At 39.8% G+C, this 17,783-nt stretch overlaps 1 protein-coding gene across 3 annotated transcripts in view; it reads left to right on the top strand.

Moving 5' to 3' along the window:
* The window catches only part of LOC133515256 (WD repeat-containing protein 7), a 159,759-nt gene that overhangs the window by 78,406 nt on the left and 63,570 nt on the right, over positions 1-17,783 (top strand). For all 3 annotated transcript variants that reach the window (XM_061847621.1, XM_061847620.1, XM_061847622.1), the window contains exons 24-28: positions 5,248-5,434; positions 14,532-14,649; positions 14,804-14,953; positions 15,092-15,174; positions 15,243-15,342. In XM_061847621.1, coding sequence (XP_061703605.1) covers positions 5,248-5,434; positions 14,532-14,649; positions 14,804-14,953; positions 15,092-15,174; positions 15,243-15,342 — 638 coding nt within the window. The remainder of the gene's footprint in view (positions 1-5,247; positions 5,435-14,531; positions 14,650-14,803; positions 14,954-15,091; positions 15,175-15,242; positions 15,343-17,783) is intronic.

Here is a 17,783-nt window from a genome sequence, read left to right on the forward strand (position 1 = left end):
GTCCATTCTACCAAACCCCTGCTCTAATTACCCTCTTGGTGTTAATGTGACATGTTTACTAGTGTAACGAACAGCCCATTATGGCTGACTGATGTTTTGTCAATAGATATTGAGTCATTTGAATCTAAAGCCTTCCTTTAAATAAAGATATGCGCAGAGAGAAATGGACCTGTGTATACTACTTTCATCTTTTCTTCACTGGTCAGGAGACGAGCTCTGATTGAGCCTTTAGTCTTCTTTGCTGTTGTTTTTGGAACCAAAAAATGACTGCAAAGTGAATATCACATTAAACATTCTGCAGGTATGACCCCACCAACCCACCACCTTCCACCAATCATATCATGACCTCTGAGTATGCTTCTTTTTGTGGTGGCATGCTGGGGTCTATGAGTAGAGCATCTACATACGCATTCACATAAGGGATTTGACTTTGACCAGTGATCTTTTGCTCTATGACCTCCATATTGTGCTCCAACCCCCAAAGCCTCACTCACAGTCAACCATCCAGTTTATATACTGGTCATCGGTTTATGTGAAACTAATCGCCCTCTGGAGTTCACATTGATTTCCTGTCGGAAGCAGAAGAATTAAGTTAGCAAATGAATGTTTGCATTTTTAACACACCGACTACTATGGCATTCAACAAAATCGCTCACTGTATAAAGAGCTTATTGGTTTTGGTTTTGTTGTTTCACATAGTTAATAAACAGCTCAGAAAATGGATGGATAGATTGCAGGATTAGTCTAATCTTAATTTTATGTTATCAACAAATCACAAATAACAGAGGTTATTACCTTCTACTCAAACATGTCCATGTTATTTGCCATTAGAATACAAAATGGTCATAAATTTTGGCCTGCTGAATTAAATATTAATGACCAGGAATGGCTCAATAAAGAAGCCCGTTTAAAGTACACATCTTAAACGGTTAGTTTAGTTAGTGTTGGAATTAACTAAATTCGGCATTGAGAAAAGATAGGTTCTTTTTCATTTACACCACTGAGTTACAATTTTAGCCCTCTTTGATGAAATTTTTAATTCACCTCAGCAGTCTTAACATGCTCAGTGAAACACTGCTGAGAATCGTCATGCTGCTGTCTAACTTTCTCACAGGAGCACAAGAGGACAAAAGATGTTTTGGGTTTGAAGTTTTTCAGTAATGAGCTATGGTGTTACAGTTGTACTGATCACTGCAAATGTGGTTTCTTTCTGGCTATATCTTTGAATACCATCAGTGTGATCCAATGCCAGTTAGGTCAGGTTTATGATGAAATACCAGGAAGTACAGCTAATGACATTAGTTCTGTATATCCACAAAATAGAGAACATTTACAACAATTTTGAATTAATGTTAAAATCTATAATAGCTCAGTGGTTAGCGCATTGGTTCGGTAAACCAGGGGTCGTGAGTTCGTATCTCACTGGGCCAAGAGGGGTTACGTCAGGAAGGGCATTCCGTGTAAAAACTTTGCCAAACAAATATGAGCGTTCATCTGGGATTTTACGCTGCGGCGACCCCTGACGGGACAAGCCGAAAGAAGAAGAAGATTAAAATCTAAAATGAATTATTTTGTATTTAAATAATAATTTTAAAAAAGTAATTTGCCCCCAAGGGAGTAAAAGGGCAAATGACACAATGCTGATTAAGTTATTAGCTTCTGACACTTGCTATATTTTTCAATACTTCCTTCCATCCATTATCTGAGCTGCTTACCCTCACAAGGGTTGCAGGAGTGCAGGAGCTTCTCCCAGCTAACCTTTGGCAGTTGCAGGAGTTCTAGAGCCTATTCCAGCATGTGGCAACCACATTGACATCACTGTGGTTATCCCTTTCCCTTTATACTTGAGCGCAACTCATGCGTGCAGTTTTGAAAACGTGCTGCAGTTCTTCTCCAACTCAAAGGCGTCGCTACTGTTGGTATTGCCTAGGACGTCACAGAAGGGAGTTTCCTCAGCATATTTTGGATGCACATTTCCGTAAGTTGTTTTGACTTTACTTTCCAGAACAAGGAACAATGGCATCTGTGAAAGTGTCTGTTTGAACAAATGGACCTTAATGAGCAGATGATTATTTTAATTATGCTGCAAAATCGATCAGGAAGGCAGTGACACAGGTGGTATGTGGAGCAGGGAGGAACGACGACTACATCATCACAGCATGTGACTAAAATGCACCAATGACAAGAGATGATCCCTGCAGCTTTCTGTGCACTGCAACTTTTTTTGATGTGCAGGTGCCAATCCATAGATCACGTGATACAATGGCATTGTCAACCGCACTGGAGTATAAAGTGGCCTTAACATAGCCTATGTCATATATTTGTTGTAATCCCAAATTCCAGCATTAGGATTTACCAAAATTCTCTGATTATAGTTTCAAACTAAATGACCCATTTTATATTAAAAGATTCTCCACTCCCTGGTCCCAAAAAACCTTGAAAAAAAAATCCTACACATCCTCAGTACATCCTTTCAAAGAACAATCTGCCCAGTTTAAAAAAAAAAAAAAATACTTCCATAACATAAAGTTTTAGGTGGACAAGCACCATGATCACTGAATGATTTGATCAAGAAGAAAGTAACTAACTTCTATAAAACTTGAAACAGAGCGTCCTCAAGATGTAATTGTGAACTGCCTTTTAGATGGACTCGTTTCAACAAAATTTATGAAGGCAGTGAGCTTTGGAACACCCTAGCCAGAATCTCCCATCTTAATGAAAGTTCATAAGCACCTTATAGAATAAATTAAAACTGTGATCTGTGAGCACGTGTACCCATGTGAAGATGATGTGTTTGTTCACACATTTAGAGTATCCCAGTTATTACAGTGCCTCGTGAAAGTATTTGCCCCCCTTGAACTTTTCAACCTTTCGCCACATTTCAGGCTTCAAACAAAGATATAAAATTTAATTTTTTTTGTCTAGAATCAAATCACGTGGGACACAATCGTGAAGTGGATCGAAATTTATTGGATATTTTATACTTTTTAACAAATAAACTGAAAATTGGGGCGTGCAATATTATTCGGCCCCTTCACTTTCAGTGCAGCAAACCCACTCCAGAAGTTCAATGAGGATCTCTGAATGAACACCAGGCAGGGCCGAGATACTGTTGTGGATAAATTTAAAGCCGGATTTGGATACAAAAAGATTTTCCAAGCTTTAAACATCTCAAGGAGCACTGTGCAAGCGTATCGAAATATATTGAAATGGAAGGAGTATCAGACCACTGCAAGTCTACCAAGACCCGGCCATCCCTCTAAACTTTCACCTCTAACAAGGAGAATAGTGATCAGAGATGCAGCCAAGAGGCCCATGATCACTCTGGATGAACTGCAGAGCTCGACAGCTGAGGTGGGAGAGTCTGTCCATAGGACAACAATCAGTCGTACACTGCACAAATCTGGCCTTTATGGAACAGTGGCAAGAAGAAAGCCATTTCTCAAAGATATATATAAAAAGTCTCGTTTAAAGTTTGCCACAAGCCACCTGGGAGATACACCAAACATGTGGAAGAAAGTGCTCTGGTCAGAGGAAACCAAAGTCGAACTTTTTGCCACAATGGAAAATTATATGTATGGTGTAAAAGCAACAGAATTCATCACCCTGAACACACCATCCACACTGTCAAACATGGTGGTGGAAGCCTCATGGTTTGGGCCTTCTTTTCTTCAGCAGGGACAGGGAAGACGGTTAAAATTGATGGGAAGATAAATGGAGCCAAATACAGGATCATTCTGGAAGAAAACCTGTTGGAGTCTGCAAAATACCTGAGACAGGGACGGAGATTTATCTTCCAACTGGATAATGATCCAAAATATAAAGCCAAATCTACAATGGAATGGTTCACAAATAAACACATCCAGGTGTTAGAATGGCCGAGTCAAAGTTCAGACCTGAATCCAAATAAGAATCTCTGGCCAGAGCTGAAGACTGCTGTTCACAAACGCTCTCCATCCAACCTCACTGAGCTTGAGCTGATTTGCAAGGAAGAATTGGCAAGAATTTCACTCTCTCTCATACACCAAGCGGCATGCAGCAATAATTGCAGCAAAAGGTGGCACTACGAAGTATTAATGCATGGGGGCGGAGTGATATTGCACACCCCATTTTTCATGTTTTTATTTGTGAAAAAAGTTTAAAATAGCCAATAAAGTTTGTTCCACTTGACGATTGTGTCCCATCGTTGATTCTTGACAAAAAATGAAAATTTCATCTCTTTATGTTTGAAGCCTGAAATGTGGCGAAAGGTTGGAAAGTTCAAGGGAGCCAAATACTTTCACAAGGCACTGTATATCATCAAAAGTCACTGGCTTAAGTGAAATTGCTATTTTGAAGACGACAGTGGCTGTGGGCCCTTTGTGGAATTATCTTGCCATCACCAGTGAGAAAAGTTTTTTTTTTTTTTTTTTAATGTTGGTGTTTTACTCTGTTTCCTGTTAACATTTACCAGAACTATAAAACCAGGTTCTGGTGTTTTGAGCTGCCTCATTTTGTCTACATCCCCTCTATATTACTCTGCTAAGGCTCTGGGCTCCACTGGGTGAGATCGACAGACTAGTCACCTGGGAGATAGCCAAGAGGGTGTGTTATATGTGCTTCGGGGGGGAGGATGTTATTGAAGGATGGGGGATATTTTTTCGACCCTTAATGGTCACTGCGTCCCCACAGAGGCTGGCTCAAATGTCAGGTCAACTATGAAATGACCTCCATCTCACTCAGTTGCTTCATCCTGTGTGAGCATGTTATATTTCTACTCGCACATCAATTTGAACTTAAGGAATTTGTCAATTTTCAATTATAAAATGTTAGTTTTTGGGGTGACGTCTCTTTGATTCAAAGATAATAGCAGGCCTTCTGCCATACACTCCACATGTAATGGATGCTTGGTTAGAAACACATTTTTTACAATAATTTGAGAGATGATGGGTGCGTTAAACAGGATATACAGTGTTAGTAGTTTCAAAAGTTACGTTTAAATTTTAAAAATGCACCAAAAATATGCTGTTTTTAATCGACATGTTACCGGTACTAGGAACCCATACCCCCAAGGGGAAAACATATAGTCCTCACACAGGAAAGCCAACACCGAGAAACAAACCAACAAGCTCTCAGCTGTGAGGCAGACGTGATAATGACATAGTTTTATTTATCTAAGTCAAATAAAAATGCCTGTTGCCTTCACTCGAATATGAACAAATGTTATTCACTGATTAAATGATCATTTTCAATGTTTTACTATCTCAGGTAAAGCATTGACCTTCCTGTTGCTCCAGCCTCCTAGCCGAAAGCTGCCACCACACAGCACAATCCGCCGCACTGCTATCGATCTGATCGGCCGAGGCTTCACCGTGTGGGAGGCATACATGGACGTGTCCGCAGTGCTCATGGGATTGCTGGAGCTCTGCGCCGATGCAGAGAAGCAGCTAGCCAAGTGAGTCCTTGCACAAACTCTTAAGCCTAAATAGTTCTTTTTTTCACATTTGAGAAGGGCATTCGCTGATATTTCCTTAAAGAGTTTGGGGATAGTTCATGTTCAATTAATTTCACTGTTGTATAACTTTTCTTCACAAAGGACTTATTTTTAGAATGTTTAATAGTGGTGATTCCAATTTGTTTAAATTAAAATGATTATTTTTTTGTATGCAGTGAAAAATGGCAGTGGGGCATTTCCAGACTTTCCCAACTTGTTGGTTTATCATCCTTCCCTTCACTTACAGTTTTGATTTATGACAGCCCATTATGCCCATGTTTCTGAATACTTATTTTAACATTGTTTGGCCCTGAGCTTACACACTTCCAATTCCAAATTACTGGTATAGATTTTAAAACACACACAAGAGCTTGTTTAAAACAACTAATGACTTTAGCAGATGTTGTCCTCACAAATTTTTGAGAATTGAAATTGATGCTCTCAAACCTTGTGATTCATTTTGTTTTTTTTACACACATCGCCTTTGATACTTTTTCATGACCTTTATCAAAGTGTTTTGTTAATTACTTCAACTGAATTTCACATGGATGCCTTATAAAGATCGTACTATATGGTGTTGTACAGTATAGTGACAACCTTCCCACAAGCACAAAGCAACACTTGACCAACATAGAGCTGAGAACAAAACATGCGATCTAGACCTTAATCTGATTGCAGGACATTATAGTGATGTTGCAATGTCTGCATTGCACTGACATTTCAGCCATTTTCTGTGTTCATCTGTCTTAGTTAAATGACCACTTCCTAAACCAATCCACAATGCATGGATTTATGTTGGAGAAATTTTCTGAAGCTGGCATTCCTCTGTCAGTGTTGTGCAAAAGCGTCAACACAGCTGTTGTCAGTTTCTACAAAGTATAATTCTGGATTTTTGTAGTGTCAAGTGAGAGAGTTGTGGAGAGGAGATCTATTTGACGAGCAATCAGTTCATGGTTAAACTAAAGCAGGTTCCTTGAAGTACTGTACTTCAATTTTTTTTTTTTTAACAAAAAAAAATCTTCAGAAGACAATAGTGTGCTTTCTACAGTACATGGGTATAGTAAAAGAAAGTTCTTTAACAGTGAAATCGGATACATGGGTAGATTTTCTATAAAAGGCATAAATTAGTTTAAAATCTTATAATTTATAAAATCTTATTTATGAATTGAGATTCCATTTAGGTTAACACTTTAAATGTTATAAATCATCTCCTTCATTGTGTTTAAGTATTGAGGATGTGATACACCTGAGCGGATAGTTTTGACAATGCCGCATTATAAATAGTGAGGTTTACTAGTTCTTCACTAATGTATGTATTACTGTGATGCACAATGTTTATTTTTAACAATGCAGCTTTATGCTTGTTGTGCCGATGGTCACATGGGTGGCGAAAAATACCTCTTTAAAGCTGCAGTCTTAGAAGAACCGTTGGGTGTGCCACAGTAATACAGGCACAATTTAGGATTAATGATATTGAAAATCAAATTAAGAGGGGATCATTGCCAGCATTTATTGCATATAAACATATCAATGCATAGTCATGGGTTTGCAAATAAAAAAAAAAAAATTCTGACTGTTGGAGCAAACTTTGGGGGAGCACGTTTTACTTGAGAGTGTATTATACACAAGAAATTATGGTTCTTTGGTTTCCTTACACATTCCAAAAACATGCATGTTAGATTTACTGAAAAGTTTCAAATTTCCTATTGGTGTGAAGTGTGGATGGTTGTATCTGCCCTCTGATAGATAGTGTTCGACCACATGACCTCATCCGGGCACGCGGCCATGTTGGATGGGTTTACTACTGACGCGCCGTTCACTCTATCGCTTTTGCATAGACTGAAATTACACAAATGTTCGTACGACTGTTAAAAGTGACGCATAATGACGAAAAAAGAGTTTGGAAAGTTATCGGGGCTCATTAGATGCTGTTTCAAGAAACCATTACGACAAGAAGTGTGCTTCGATCGACAATATCGACCCATATGCCTTGGAGAAACACAAATGGAGCAAGAATTTAGAACTGTTGGCGTCGGTAATCTATCCAGACATCGTCAACTATCTCCTCTTCCCAACAAGCGCTTATACCATGGACCAACTAAAGAATTACAAAGGTCTGGAGGTCTACAACCAATTCATCAATGGCTGGGTTCGTCATGCGGCGGTATCCATTGTAAGCAACCTGTGTCTCCACACTGTTAAGGGTAGTATACCCACAATGCAATTTAAATATGTAGGGTGAGGCTACTTAATTTCTGAGTGAATGCTGTGTAAAGTATTCATTTATGTGATTACAGTCAGCATTGTGTTAAATTATGTTGATTATACCACCGAAAGAGGTATAGATTATTATTTTCATTTTTGCAAACGTGCACATAATGATCACTTTGGGGGGGGGTGAGAAAAGCAAGTGCAAATCGACGATGTGAAACTGAAATAAAGATTAAGATGGATTCATTATAGCGTACTGGGGTTGGGGAATTCAGTTCAGTTTTAGTTGCTTTCGAGGGGTGACAGAAAACATAGATTTTGAGAGACATGCATTGCACTCACACACAAGTATCATGTCGGCCCTTTGCCCTAAAGAATACTTCTCCTAGTTATTACTAAGTAGGTGTTAAATTCTAAAAGGTATCCAATACCTACCAAGAACAAAATGCTTCGGGAATTTGGCTGTTGGATCAGCTCTGCTGATACGAGACAGCCACAGTTGTTGCCGTTTGGTTGATAACTGTGTGTCAGGAGAATTTAAGGTGGAGGTGGGACTGCATTAGGGATCCGCTCTGAGCCCCTTCCTATTTGCTGTAGTAATGGATAGGCTGACAGATGATGTTAGACTGTAATCCCATTGTACCATGATGTTTAAAGATGATAATGTGAAAGCAGGAAGTAGGCAGAGGAACAATTAGATCAATGCATGCACTGGAAAGGAGAGGTATGAAGATAAGCCCAAGTAAAAGAGAATATATGTGCATAAATGAGAGGGGCAGAGGGGAATGAGTGAAGCTCCAAGGAGAAGAAATAGCGACGGTGGACGACTTCAAATACTTGGGGTAAACAATACAGAGCAATGGTGAGTGTGGTAAGGAAGTGAAGAAACGAGTCCAAGCAGGGTGGAACAGTTGGCGGAAGGTGTCTGGTGTTCTATGTGACAGAAGAGTCTCTGCTAGGATGAAGGGCAAAGTTTATAAAACAGTGGTGAGGCCGGCCATGATGTATGGGTTGGAGACTGTGGCACTGAAGAAACATCAGGAAGCAGAACTGGAGGTAGAAATGAAGATGTTGAGGTTCTCGCTAGGAGTGAGAAGGTTGGATAGGATTACAAATGAGCTCATTAGAGGGACAGCCAAAGTTGGACGTTATGGAGACAAGTTCAGAGAGAGCAGACTTCGATGGTTTGGACATGTCCAGAGGCAAGAATGTGAGTATATTGGTAGAAGGGTGCTGAGGATGGAGGTGCCAGGCAAAAGAGCGAGAGGAAAACCAAAGAAAAGATTGATGGATGTGGTGAGGGAGGACATGAGGACTGTGGGTCTGAGAGAGGAAGATGCACGAGATAGGCTTAGATGGAAAAAGATGACACGCTTTGGCGACCCCTAACGGGACAAGCCAAAAGGAAAAGAAGAAGGTTGATAATTCTCGTACTGGTTCTTGATCACAGCTGGCAGTCGAAAGAAAGACACTTTACAATGCCCGCTTTCATTTAAGCAACTGATAAGATAGCAGTCCACCCCTATTCATACGCCTTTCTGAACTGATTTCTGCTTGGTTACGGTTTGTTGACTTGAATTCACTCATCCAAAATGGCGCCCGTTCTCTAAACCGGAAGGTGTGTGACGTCAGTCGAAAACTATCTATTGACTAGCAGCCTTTCCCTTGGCTATGACCCAAAGTCATCTACACTCAACCTCAGCCATGACTCTTAGCAGGATAACTTAATGAATAGGATTTCCCTGTCCACATCTAAGAGTCCAAAATACAGCACAGTGTCCTTTTTGGACTGTAAAGGTTTGGAAAGGGAAGGCTAGAAAACTCAATATTGAGGTGGGCAAAAAACAGTTCCGAGTCTCCCCCCATAGATTGGCTCATTAAATGGTGAAAAATAGTCCTAACAAGCTATTTTGCTACAAAACCAGTGAACGGTTGTTTGGTATGCAGGGTGGTCATTTCAACATCAACAACAAGAACACAAGCCTTACATTTTACAAAGACAAAATTTATTAACAAATTAATTAATAAATGAAAGGCAAAATTAAGTAATAAATTAATTAAATTTTTCTATTTGAAAGGAATCCATTTTACAAAGCCTCATCTTGTGTATGGTGCATCATACATGAAATAAGTGAGGGCTAGAAACGTCTTTCGTCTCCAAGAACTGATTTTGTTAAAGCTGAAACTCAAGATCCCCTAGTCTGGTTTAATGAGTATGGATATATCTGTTGTGTGTGTGTGTGTGTGTGTGTGGTGTGTGTGTGTGTGTGTGTGTGTGTGTGTGCGTGCGTGCGTGCGTGCGTGCGTGCGTGCGTGCGTGCGTGTTTGTTTGTTTGTTTGTTTGTTGTTTGTTTGTTTGTTTGTGCGCCCAGAAGCATAATAAACACAAATTACTTGCATTTCCAAGTAGGGTCAACTTTAAATGCCGGGAATATAGCAAATATATATATATATACACACGTGGTTAGAATTGTTTTCCTCAAATAATTGTTTTTTTCTGAAAGTTTGATATACAAACTGCGGACGATTCTTTGAGATCGCTGCCGTCCATCTATGAATTTCCTGACATCTATCACATGGCACATGGGGAAAAACAACCTTTCACTCACACCAGAAGCCGATTTAGAGGGAGGATGGTGATCCAAAGAATCACAGGAGCTATTACAAACTCCTTTCAATGTTAGGGAGACCTTCTAGGCACAGGCTGCCATAATATAGTGTAAGGAGTCAAAATAATTTGTTCAGTAATGAAAACTCAGGCACGTTTCACTTCTCATTTTGTCAAAATGTTGTTAGGTAGAAATATACATCTTGTATGCAGACTACAGCACTTTGCTGTGCATTATTACTGAGGTTACACAAAATGTAGTGTGAATAGTTAGAATACTGTGCCCATTTGCAACTCCTTTTGAAGGCAGGTTGTACCTTTTTGATTTCTCTTGCTATTCCTATAGTTTGAACTAGGGAAAGGAAGGAGCATCATATAAGGAGTTGAATGTGGAAGCGGTTGTAAGAAAGTGCACATGCGCACAGAACCGTGTATTTCCATGCAGCTGAATCGCAGTGAGGCTCTTTGTCCCTGTTGCACACTACTACCCATCAATACACTCCTTACAGAGCTCCTTGTGTGAGTGTCCGTGATAATCCTTTTTCCAGTATGCAGATAAAGCCCTTGTTGTGGAAGACTTGCACTCATTTTGTACATTTTCAATACCTGGCCAGCACTCTACACACTGGCGCTTTACCTGCTCTGTTGATATTTCTAAAAAGGCCCTTTAGAAAAAAAAAACGACATTTGTGTAATATTTTTGGAACACACCGCACACCAATTTGAAGTGAAACGAAAGCACATAGAAATAGGATAAGCTCACATTTGGAATTTACTCTTTGGCATAAAAGTGTTCTTAAATATTTGAAATTGTGGTAGCATACGTTTGTGTTCAAAATATGAACCTCAGACGAAAAGTTCAGAATTCCAGTTTTTATTTCATGGTTTTTACATCTAGATGTTACCTCAGGACAGAGCCTCTTTAATTTGAACCCACCCACTTTTCAAGTAAACAAAAGGATTGAAAATGTGATTGATCGGTGTTTCTAGGTGCTCAGGTGTTGCCATTTAATTGCTTAAACATTAGATAGTGCTTGTTTTTGGCTTTGGGTTTCACCTGAGAAAACTGCATTTGCTGTTAAGCAAACATGAAAACCAGAGACCTGTATTGGAGAAAAGCAAAACATTTTGAACCTGAGATAAGGGAATATCTCCCAGACCGTTTGCACAATGGACATAGCCAATACAACAATTTTTAATGTCCTGAAAAGTGCACAGATACACCAAAAATATTTTATAACAAGGTTTTATGAACTGATGATACAAATGTTTAGTGTCACAAAAGTGGTGGAAAGGCCAAAGTATGGAGAAAGAAAGGATCTCCTCTGATCCAAAACATGCAAGCTCATCTGTGACGCATGATGGACATATCGTTCTTTGTTCTCAATGTCATACCAGGGCAGGACTGACTGCTGGAGAAAAAAATCCCAGTGTGTTTTTACACACTTGGCCAATAAAGCTGATTCTGATTCTGAAGACACTGACCCAAAATATAATCTCATCACACTTCATCAAGGGGAAAAAGTGGACAACAGACCTTAACCGAATTGAGCATGCGTTTTACCTCCTAAAGAGGGGATTGAAGATAGAAAAGCCAGATACAATCAAGAACTGGAAGAGGCTGCAGTGAAGGTCTGGAAGAATTTCAAATGAAGAATGAAAGTCTGTTGAAGTCAATGAGTCACATACTTAATGGATTTATTGCAAGTAAGGGTTATGCCACCAAATAGTAAATGTTATTCACTTTAAGTTAATTTAATAATGTCTGTTCCAACACTTGAAAAGTAAGTGACTTCAAGCAAAAAAAAAAAAAAAAAAGAGTACCTTAGCACATCTAGCTGTAGAGCCCATGAAATAAAAGAAAATTCCGAACTTGTCTCGTACAGTGTTTATCTTTTGCTCTGAAACTGACATGGCGTTGGATTACTTTGAAATGTTTGGTTACAAAATATTTATTAAACTGGTTGTCTTATTTAATAAATATCAGTTGCTGGGTTCAATATGTTTTCACACTATTACTTAATTTTAAGGTAGAGGTGGGACTGCATCAGGGATCAGCTCTAAGCCCTTTCCCGTTTGCTGTGGTAATTGATAGGCTGACAGATGAGGTTAGACTGGAATCCCCTTGGACCATGATGTTTGCAGATGATATTGTAATATACAATGAAAGCAGGGATCAGGTGGAGGAAGAATTAGAAAGATGGAACCATCCACTAGAAAGGAGAGGAATGAAGACTAGCCAAAGTAAAACAGAATATATGTATGTGAATGAGAGGGGTGAAGAGTGAGGCGCCAGGGAGAAGAGATAGCGAGGGTGAACGACTTTAAATACTAAGGGTCAACAATCCAGAGTAATGGTGAGTGTGGTAAGGAAGTGAAGAAACAGATCCAGTCAGGTTGGGACGGCTGCCGGAAGGTGTCTGGTGTGTTATGTGACAGAAGAGTCTCTGTTAAGATGAAGGGCAAAGTTTATAAAACAGGGGTGAGGCCGGTCATGATGTACGGATTAGGGACGGTGGCAATGAAGAGACCACAGGAAGCAGAACTGGAGGTGGCATAAATGAAGATGTTGAGGTTCTCGCTAGGAGTGAGCTGGTTGGATAGGATTAGAAATGAGCTCATCAGCCAAAGGTGGATGTTTTGGAGACAAGGTTCGAGAGAGCAGACTTCAAGGTTGGACATGTCCAGAGGTGAGAGAGTGAGTATATTGATAGAAGGGTGTTGAGGATGGAGCTGCCAGGCAAAAGAGCAAGAGGAAGACCAAAGAAAAGGTTGATGGATGTTGTGATGGAACACATGAGGACAGTGGGTGTTAGAGAGGAGGATGCACGAGATAGGCTTAAATGGAAAAAGATGACACGCTGTGGCGACCCCTAACAGGACAAGCCGAAAGGAAAAAAAGAAGACACAATTTAATAACTGATCTTATTAGTTCTACTTGTTTTGCATGTATGGATTATTCGAGTTTTTTCCTACCTCTGGTGAAATTTCCACGTTAATAGCACCTTTGGAAATATGTTTGAGAAAACAAATACTTATTTCAGGCCCTGTAAAGAGCACTGTTTAGCTTTCAGTTTACGTATTGTTTTGAATTTGTAAAGGCTTTAACTTGTATTGTTTTGTTCTGACCTTCCAAGACATTTTTTTATGATACAATTATGTAAGTACATCTGCCCGAAAAAAAGTCTTAAATTGTTGTCAGTTGGATTAATATTCAAGACAAAGTGTATAAAATACATATATTATTCTTTCAGTGAGTGCAGCGTGAGTGATGACATCTGTGTGTGTGCGCATCTGCGTGCATGTGTGTGTGATAGCAAATGATAATGACAATTCAGATTATTTCATTACATGTACTTAATGTTGGTCATTAACCTCATTGGTTTTCATTACAATTAGCTCCTTGCACTGCTGCCTTATATCAACATTGTGACTGTTTCCAATTACAGCCGACACTATAAATGAAATGAAACATTTCAGCGTTGCTGATTTATTGCTCATATATTGCGTTCTGTAATCAGAGGAGAGGAATCGAGTTTCTCTCTTTTTCCTCCCAACCTCATTTGTTAACAAGGTGGCCTTGTTCGCAATCCCTCACCTTTTTTTTTTTTTTTAATCCTTGTCACACTTATATACTTGGAGATGTGAGTGGCCAGCTGTTAGTGTATGTGTGTTTTGTGTGTCTAATTCCCATTGCATTGTGGGAGTCTATTATGCCATTGTGTGGTGAATGGCTTCCATTGACTCAACCTTGACATTATAAACTACCCACTAATCTCTTCTTCATATATTTGTCTCCTGCTCTCAAATGTACAGTCCTGCTGTAAGAGTGTCCATGTAATAAACCACCTCATAAAAACATTCTGAAATTATCAATTAATTTTACAAATATAGACTCCCTTTCAGGCAAAAATCTCCTTTGATCAATTTAATATTTTTTCACAAATTGATTTGTCTGAAGTGTGTGAAATGGCTTACCACAGATGATGCAATAATATTGGCTATTGTTATTATGGTTTGGAGATGTAAAGATTCTGCCCATCGCCGGTAATGTGGACCTGCTGCTATAGTTAAATGCAGTATATAATAGTAATCAAAGTGCATGTCCATGTCACTTTTAATCCTGTTGAATTCCAAAAAGATGAGAATTTATATTACTTTTCATCTTCACACTCTTCACCAGACTGTCCCAAATTAAATTTGCATTCAAAACCTCTCTTCCACTTTTTCCATGTGTAGTGTTACCATGGGTTTGCCGCTTAACCCACCAGCAGATTCGGCTCGCTCAGCCCGACACGCCCTCTCTCTTATCGCAACTGCCCGGCCGCCTGCTTTCATCACCACCATTGCAAGAGAGGTGATCCAAATGAAACCAAAATGCCTGAAGAAATGTTCATAAAATATAAGTATTGGAATTATCTTGTAACAAATGTTATTCTAGAAATGGCTTCTCTTTGTGCAATGGCATTATTTGTTTTGTTAAAATAAAAGTTATTTTTTTATTATTGCAGGTCCACCGGTACAATGCAGCCCAGGCTAACTCTCAATCACAGCAGAATGTTCACACCACCACTTTGGCTCGAGCCAAGACTGAAATATTGAGAGTGATTGATATCCTGATCGAGAAGATGCCTGGAGATGTTGTAGACTTACTTGTTGAGGTAATCATATTAAGCCATTTCATTTGTAAACAGTGATATTTATCACAAGATGAATAGATTTTTTTGTTCTCTTGGTTATAGAAATGCACATAACTCGGAACACTTCCTCACCACCTTACATTATCCTCTCATTCCCAGGTGATGGATATAATCATGTACTGTATTGAAGGTTCTCTGGTGAAGAAGAAGGGCCTACAAGAGTGTTTTCCTGCTATTTGCAAGTAAGTGCTGCTATTTGTTTCATTGTCATGTTCAGGGTGTTAATGTTCGATTATTGGGAACATTTCAGGTTCTACATGGTGAGTTACTGCGACCGCAGTCATCGAATTGCTGTTGGAGCTCGTCAAGGTTCAGTGGCTCTCTACGATGTTCGCACTGGAAAATGCCAGGTACGTTAAGAGACCTGTCTCCCACACAGTTATACCATGAAACATCCGAGAGCTGATATCCATCAATTCTTATTATTCTTATTATAATTATTCATGCTATTTCCATAAATATTACTTCACTACTAGTTAGAAATTAGTGGATGTTGGTTTTTTTCCTGTTTTCATAAATCATCTTTGTGTTTGCTTTTTCCACATGTAGTTTATATATATATATATATATATATACACAGTTTGTTTTTAATGCAGAGACTACTGCGAGCATTGTTTTTATAAATAAAAATGCAGCTAGAGAAAACCAAAAATAGACTTAGAAGAAGCGGTTAAAGGAGCAGTTGGACACAAACATACACAAACGCAGAGTCATGTATCTGACAAAGGTCGCTGGTTACAGAAGCTTATCAAAGTGGTGGCAGATGGCCATGCAGTGACGAGCAGCCACGGTTGGATACGCACGCGCGCACACACGCACAGACAAACATAATATTGAAGTGCAAAGTGCTGCAAAAGGTATGGGTTTTGTGTGTCATTATACTCTGTTAATCCGCTAGTTTATTTCTATACACCCTTATTGTAATACATCAAGTTATTTTTCATACCCCCCAACAGTGTTTAAATATCTAGTGTAATCCCTATAAACATTCTAAAATAGATATTGAAATGAAAAATACAAGATTATTTACTTCAATGTGTACATGAAAAAAATAAATATGTGCGGAGAGCACGTCATCCATGCTCAAAGTTGCGGAAGTCTCTTTCAGCATCCAAGTGGTCGCCATATTGGCTGCATTTACTGTCCGTGACGTCACCCCGGACATTCCCCATTGAAAACACAGTGTGGCCCCGACTGTAGGACACGCCCCCACGGTGAATCTGGTCCCCCGACATCTTTCAAAATCAAACTTTTTTCTGGAGGTGAGGTTCATCATGTAAGAGCTGCGTTTCAAATTTGAACGAAATCGAATCATGTTTAGGGGTTCCTCATGGAGATCGAATTTTTCAAAATTAGTCGGATTTTGGTAAAGAATAGTCTATCAGCAATGTGGCCATTTTCCGGAAAAAAAATTCTAAGCTATCGTCGAAAACGTCATGACATTCTCTGGAACGTTCAGAAGCACTCATGAAATCCTTGAGCAGGTTGACCTCTCAGCCCTAGTTGGTGTTTACCTCTCAGTTAACGCACAGTCATTTGAACTGTCAACATGGCTGCTGCGAAACAGAAAGACCCGCGGTATTTTTTGCTTGGGATCGTTCCAACCGCGGATGATAAAGCCATCAAAGGAGCCAAACTTCCTTCCAGAAAACAGATTCTTCTGACATTCATTGCTGCAAAAGAGGAATTCCAAAGACAAGACGTCGCCAAGCCTATCAGGGAAGCCGCAAAATCTGTCGTTCAGGAAGTCGTGATTTTTTTTAACCAGAAAGCGACGATACCAACAGTTGCGGAAATCAAGATGTCGGAGAAGGTTGAATCGTTATACGCTGATATGCAAGAGCTGATGAAAATTCCGAAAGATCGACTATTATCAGGAAGACTGCTTAAACACATCGAAGATTTCAAATCCGGGTTGGAGGAGACGTTTTCATTCTGGCCTCATGATGTCTTCGATCATATTTCGAATGAAGAAGACCGCCTGTTCCTGAAAAACATGATGGAGACCAGGATGAACGTGATGGGAGGCATTGATTCAAACTTGGCCACAACCGAGAAGAAAGTCAAATCAAACAAAACACCATGCGCATTGCGAGAGAACGGCAACAACAGCTTGAGACAGAAGTGAATAAGGAACTGGTCGAAGACCCGGACCAGTCATCCGAAACAGATGATTCAGACGAATTCGCTCCAACAACATCGACTAGACTTCACCATAGAAGACTGAAGAAGAATGGCTCAGATATACACGTCCCATTTGATGTACTGAAATCACCAAAATTAGTTTCAACGGCAATGAGGAACAATATTTCTCCTATTGCGGTAGCGGCAACCGTAGAATCTCTCAACAGCTCATGTGATGGCACTACATCTGCAGTAAACTTGAACCCGGTGCAGTCCTACCGGTACCGGAAGGACGCGGCTGCCAACATTGCTGAGAGAATCCAGACGGACTGGGTTCCTCGCCGACCAGCAGCAATTCACTGGGATGGCAAACTAACAGAGACGTTACCTGATAAATACGCAAAGGATGATCGTCTTCCTGTGTTGATTTCGGGCGTGGGTGGGATCAAATTGCTCGGTGTTCCTGCCCTTCCTGTAAAGTCTTCGGAAAGAGCTGGAGATTTTCTTTCTAAAGCTACGCTCGATCTAGCGGAGACATGGAACTGTAGTGGCAATATTTCAGATATGGTATTTGATTCCACCAGTGCTAATACAGGACATCTCACTGCTGGCTGCATTTGCATCCAGGAAAACCTCAGGAAAGCTCTGTTAGGGTGCGCCTGTTGAA

The sequence above is a fragment of the Syngnathoides biaculeatus genome, chromosome 17, assembly GCF_019802595.1.
Source record: "Syngnathoides biaculeatus isolate LvHL_M chromosome 17, ASM1980259v1, whole genome shotgun sequence".
NCBI lineage: Eukaryota > Metazoa > Chordata > Actinopteri > Syngnathiformes > Syngnathidae > Syngnathoides > Syngnathoides biaculeatus.